Here is a 6,670-nt window from a genome sequence, read left to right as displayed (position 1 = left end):
TCCAAGAACACATCAAAACGATCATTCATCATGACCAAGTAGGCTTCATCCCTGGGATGCAGGGATGGTTTAATATAAAAAAATCCATCAATGTAATCCACCATATAAACAAACTCAAAGAACAAAACCACATGGTCATCTCACTAGATGCTGAGAAAGCATTTGACAAAATTCAACACCCCTTCATATTAAAAGTCCTGGAAAGAACAGGAATCCGAGGTCCATACTTAAACATAATAAAAACAATATACAGAAAACCGACAGCCAACATCAAATTTAATGGTGGGAAACTTGAAGCAATCCCACTAAAATCAGGAACTAGACATGGCTGCCCACTCTCCCCCTACCTATTCAACGTAGTACTGGAAGTCCTGGCTGGAGCAATTAAACAGCAAAAGGAGATCAAAGGGATACAAATCGGAAAGGAAGAGATAAAAACATCACTCTTTGCCAATGACATGATAGTGTACTTAAGTGACCCCAAAAATTCCACCAGAGAACTCCTACAGCTGATAAACAAGTTCAGCAAAGTGGCTGGATACAAAATTAATTCAAACAAATCAGTAGCCTTCCTATACTCAAAGGACAAACATGTGGAGAAAGAAATTAGGGAAAAGGTACCCTTCACAATCGTCACAAAAACTATGAAATACCTTGGTGTGACTCTAACTAAGCAAGTGAAGGACCTGTACAACAAGAACTTCAAACCTCTAAAGAAGGAAATTGAGGAGGATCTCAGAAAATGGAAAGATCTCCCGTGCTCATGGATTGGAAAGATCAACATTTTAATAATGGCCATCCTACCAAAAGCAATCTACAGATTCAAAGCAATCCCCATCAAAATTCCATTACAGTTCTTCATGGAACTGGAAAGATCAATGTGCAATTTCATATGGAACAACAAAAGACTCAGAATAGCGAAATCAATCCTCAACAACAAGAAAACATCTGCAGGAATCACTATCCCTGACCTCAAGCTATATTACAAGGCAATTGTGCTGAAAACTGCATGGTACTGGTACAGAAATAGGCATGTGGATCAATGGAATAGAATAGAAGATCCAGAAATGAGCCCTCATGTATATGGTCACCTGATTTTCGACAAAGGAGCCTTAAACATTCAATGGAAAAAAGACAGCCTATTCAACAAATGGTGCTGGTCCAACTGGCACTCAGCATGCAAAAGAATGAAAATAGACCCTTTCTTATCTCCTTGTACAAAGCTCAAGTGTAAGTGGATCAAAGATATCCACATTAAACCAGATACACTGAAACTATTAGATGAAAATATAGGGAAAACTTTAGAACATTTAGGCACAGGAGAAAATTTTCTGAACAAAACACCAATGGCTCAAGCTCTAAGGTCAAAGATTAACAAATAAGACTTAATGAGATTGCAAAGTTTCTGTAAGGCGAAGGACATTGTCAAGAAAACAAAACGGCAGCCAACAGAATGGGAAAAGATATTTACCAACTCCACATCAGATAGAGGCCTAATATCTAAGGTATACAAAGAACTCAAAAGGCTAGATACCAGAGTATCAAATAACCCTATTAAAAATGGGGTACAGAACTAAACAAAACGTTCTCAGTTGAGGAATATCTAATGGCTGAGAAATATCTGAGGAAGTGCTCGACATCCTTAGCCATCACGGAAATGCAAATCAAAACAACCCTGAGATTCCACCTCACACCAGTCAGATTGGCCAAGATCCAAAACTCAGATGACAACAGATGCTGGCGAGGTTGCGGAGAAAGAGGAACACTTCTCTACTTTTGGTGGGGTTGCAAACTAATACAACCACTCTGGAAATCAGTCTGGCGATACCTCAGAAAATTGGACATAATACTACCTGAAGACCCAGCTATTCCACTTCTGGGCATATACCCCAGAGACACCTTAGTACACAACAAAGTTATATGCACCACAATGTTCATAGCAGCTCTATTTATAATAGCCAGAAAGAACCCAGATGCCCTTCAGAAGATGAATGGATACAAAAATTGTGGTACATTTACACTATGGAATACTACACAGCCACCAGAAACAATGATTTGACCAAATTCTTAAGAAAATGGCTGCATCTAGAGAATATCATTCTGAGTGAGATAACCCAGTCACAAAAGAACAGACATAATATGCAGTCACTGATAGTGGGATGCTAACCCCCAAAGGCTTGCACTGCCCCAGAAACAACTCACAGACTGTAGGAAGTCCAAGAAATAAAGAAAACAAAACAAAACAAAAAAGAAAATCTTTACACAACAAGAAAACTTTTCTATTTTCATGTTACATTTTGTTTTGCGTGTACTTTGTGCTCGTTGTAACTATTGGGTTTTCGATGCATACTGTCAAACCTTTAAAAAGATCAAGTACTGACTATTCATATAGATTTATGTAAAAATTATTTTAAAATCTGAAAAAAAGTACTGACAAAAATGTATTGTATAATTTTACACTAAAACTGCTCGAAATCTGTACATTTATCTTTGTTTTGTAAAGTAAAGATGTTAAAAAAAAGGGGGGGAACCCTGAATGCACTTGGGTGTGGCATCATACTACTATAATCTCATTCCACCATGTTATTTTGCATAGCCTTTTTTCTTTGTTGTTCTTAATTTCAATGCATAACCATTCTCGTACCTCAGAGAGTTTGAGATAGTTCAGGGGTCACTTGTGAGTAACCATGGCCAGAAAACTTGGACACGTGTTACTTCAAGTACTGTGTTCCAACATGGCAAGACTTCCATGAAGTTTCTGTAGCACTGAAACAAAGAGAGCCACACACTGAGTTACTTCAAGTACAGGAATGGAAACCTCAGCTAGATAAGCTAGATCACAGAGGGAAAGTCACTGGTACAGGTCCCTAGAGGATTCCTGAAGATACAGTAAACCTTTGAGTTGGCAGAGTTAGATTTGCATCTGTTAGTTCCCAAATGACTTAGCTACTCATCACCATAGGGATTGTTAAAAAAAATAAAGAGGACTTCAAGGTTTGGTCATGAAGAGGACTGCAGATAATTCAGGTAAATTTGAGACTGAGCCAACTTTGTTCCAGATCTTCTGAATCACACGCAATTGAATTGTGTAACCAAACAGAATATTTAACCATGATGCAGTTATTTCTTGACAAATTCAGGTCAATTCTTCTCATTTCAATGGGATGATAGTATCTCTTCACCTACAGTATATAAATGTGATGTGTGGTGTACACATGTCACCTTTGGCCCTGTAAGGTAGTTGTATTAAGAAAGAGGGTCTATTTAACCTTATTTAAATAGTTGACATAATTAATTATTGTGAGAATAAGTCATTTTTTATAAGTAAGTACTAAATGAAACAGAACTTTGGATTATATAAATAACCAAATTTCTTTGACATTTTATTTTCATTCCGAAGTTTGGGCTAGATTATTTTTCTAGTTCCATGTTTCCAAGGAAATATGTTTTACATATAACTTACAAATGCACAATATGTAAAATAATTACCAACAAAACATCAGTTTATCAATATTTTCACTTACTTTTTTGCAATATATCCCTCCTCCTTTCTCTGACTACTGTACAATTTAAAATGCTACTGAGCTATTTTGCATCTGACTGGTGGTTTGCAGTTTTCACAATTTTTCCATAATTGTGTGCATGTGTGCATGTGTCTGAGAGAGAAATCTGATATAAAATATTATAAATATCTTAATAATCACATTTAACAAAATCATTTAGAGTTTAAATTTTAATAACATATATACCAATAATTTATTCATATATATAATATTAATATATAAAATTTGTTTATTCACCTTCCTGTTGATAAGTTTTTAATTCTTCATTACTTTAAATAAAGCTACCACTGGCTGCTCCGAAAGCCATCTTTGCATTGTTCCCGGGTCGTGCTCCGCGCTCGCTGCAGCCACCTTCGCCTCCCACCACCTCCTCCGACGCGTACTCCGGCAGCTTTCTCGCCAGAGTCCTCGAACTCGACTAATTCCTTACTGGCAGCATCGGACCACCGGCGTGCCCCACCATGTCAGACGCGGCAGTGGACACCAGCTCCGAGATCACCACCAAGGACTTGAAGGAGAAGGAAGTTGTGGAGGAGGCAGAAAATGGAAGAGATGCACCTGCCAACGGGAGTGCCCAAAATGAGGAAAATGGGGAGCAAGAGGCTGACAATGAGGTAGACGAAGAAGAGGAAGAAGGTGGGGAGGAAGAGGAGGAGGAGGAAGAAGGTGACGGTGAGGAAGAGGATGGAGATGAAGATGAGGAAGCTGAGGCTCCTACGGGCAAGAGGATAGCTGAGGAAGATGAGGATGATGATGTTGACACCAAGAAGCAGAAGACTGATGAGGATGACTAGACAGCAAGAGGAAAAGCTGACCTTACGCACCGTGACCTATTCACCCTCCACTTCCCGTCTCAGAATTCAAACGTGGTCACCTTCGAGTAGAGAAGCAGGCCCCGCCCGCCCATCTCGGGCGGTGCAACCCACAAATGACATGCGCTATCCACCACCCCACCAAAACCACAACATGAATTGGCAACATGGGAGGAAAAAAACCAGAACTTCCCAGGCCCTGCTTTTTTTCTTAAAAATACTTTAAAAGGAAAATTTGTTTGTATTTTTTATTTACATTTTATTTTTTTGTACATATTGTTAGGGGTCAGCCATTTTTAATGATAACGGGTGACCGAACCAGCCTTCAGAGCGTTTTATGTCCTACTTCAGACTTTACTTGTGGTGTGACCATGTTCATTATAATCTCAAAGGAGAAAAAAAAACTTGTAAAAAAAACAAAAACAACAACAAAAAAACAATCTTATTCCGAGCATTCCAGTAACTTTTTTTTTGTGTATGTACCTAGCTGTACTATAAGTAGTTGGTTTGTATGAGATGGTTAAAAAGGCCAAAGATAAAAAGTTTTTTCCTTTTTTTTCTTTTTTTTTTTTGTCTATGAAGTTGCTGTTTATTTATTTATTTATTTATTTTTTTGGCCTGTTTGATGTATGTGTGAAACAATGTCCAACAATAAACCGGAATTTTATTTTGCTGAGTTGTTCTAAAAAATAAATAAATAAATAAATAAATAAATAAATAAATAAATAAATAAAGCTACCAAAGTTTTGTTGGGACACATGGTTTTATATACTTGCGAAAAAATGAAGAATCTTGTGAAACAACAACTCTTTTCAAAAACATTTTATTTTAAATGTCTTAAATTTGCAGAGTAAAAGGAATTGCAGCATTTCATGCACCTCCTGACGCAATTCCTCTACTGTGAACAATTTAAATTATCACAGCATACTTGCCACACTCATTGAACCAATATAGACACATTAATAGTAATCTAAGCCTAAACTTTATTCAATCCAGTACACACATGCTCTTATAATAGGGAACAATTAGTCCTTAGGTAAGGGAGACTTGACAGCACCATTTGTCATGCATTGTTGACTCTAAATTCAGCTGGTAATTTGGGCAGACATCTGAATTTGCTAGCTGGCTTTATACAAGGAAGAAATACTCGTGTTTCTGAAGAGGTAGCTGTGCATCTTGGAATAAAGCGCCTGTACCCTTGGGCTCCTAAATGCCCCAGAAGTCAGGAAAACCAACAGATACGACTGATATCTTTACTAATGTGATTTAAAAGTGATTATTGTGCTCTTGAGAAAGACACTGGGGTAAACGTGAGTGTGATGCCTTGCAGAAAGGAGAGATGAGCTTGCCCAAGGCAGGGCTCAGTATGGTGTAAGAGTCAAAGTTAGTCCCTAGAAAGAGGCTTCCTTCATGTTTATAAAGATTTATATGCACATATTTCAGAGAGTAGGACTTAGATTGCAAATTTTTTTAAGCTAAGGCTCTAAGAAATGAGAATCAGAGACTACCCTCTATCTTGATGAGAAGGAATCCTCTCATTTTCAATATCCACTTATACTTAGCACTGTACAACTCCTCCTGTTTCTCAGTCTACCACTATCAAAAGGTTACCGAAGTCTATTTCAGTGTAAGAGATTCGTCACTGAGGTTTCTAAACTACTTGACATGTGTGCTCAAGCTCTACAGTGCTTAAAATTTTGTTTTTGATATTGTTGTTATAACTTCCTATGTCACATTTGATAAAAATAATTCTTTGGGTGGTTTCCATACAAAAGCAACTGTAAAATGTTTTCAATGTTTAAAATAGTATATAGTTTAGCATACTACACATACTAATTTGCTTCAACAGAATAAATGTGTAACTATGAATGTGGATCTTATAATAAAAAAGTCATATAAATATAAAATTATGTATAATTGAGTTTAACAAATGCATAAATTAGCGAGCACCTGCAAGTTGTAGAAATAGGGCCAAATGGCTCTATTTTGTTAAAATACATGTTTTTTTTTTATTTTCAACACCAATTTAGCAATATATACATCCTTTATTTCTTCTTTTCTTTTACTGTTTTTTCCCAAGCAGCATGTGAGAAGACACGGATGCTCTGTGTTCAGAGTTGTAACTACCATGTCACATGCAGAAGCTGATGCCCTAACACATTTCTTATCATCCTTCAGTTATTTTTTACAAAATAATATATGATAAACACACTAATGTTTTTCTTTTTCCTTTTCTTTTTCAAAGAAGAACAGAGGGTTTCACAGTTTGGCTCTCCTTCTTTTTGAGTTTCATAA

The 6,670-nt window shown here is 36.9% G+C and overlaps 1 protein-coding gene across 1 annotated transcript; it reads left to right on the top strand.

The window, feature by feature from the left end:
- Nucleotides 1–4,015: 4,015 nt before the first annotated feature.
- Nucleotides 4,016–4,357, top strand: LOC308438773 (prothymosin alpha-like; the record flags this gene model as incomplete). Its single annotated transcript, XM_080940263.1, has 1 exon — nucleotides 4,016–4,357. Exon 1 carries the CDS (start codon nucleotides 4,025–4,027, stop codon nucleotides 4,355–4,357), a length of 333 nt encoding a protein of 110 aa, XP_080796389.1. The 5' UTR covers nucleotides 4,016–4,024.
- Nucleotides 4,358–6,670: the final 2,313 nt, after the last annotated feature.

This window comes from Micromys minutus (assembly GCF_963924665.1).
Source record: "Micromys minutus genome assembly, chromosome: 28".
NCBI classification, from domain to species: domain Eukaryota; kingdom Metazoa; phylum Chordata; class Mammalia; order Rodentia; family Muridae; genus Micromys; species Micromys minutus.
The sequence above is the reverse complement of the archived record's forward strand: the minus strand, read 5'-3'. Positions and strand labels throughout refer to the sequence as shown.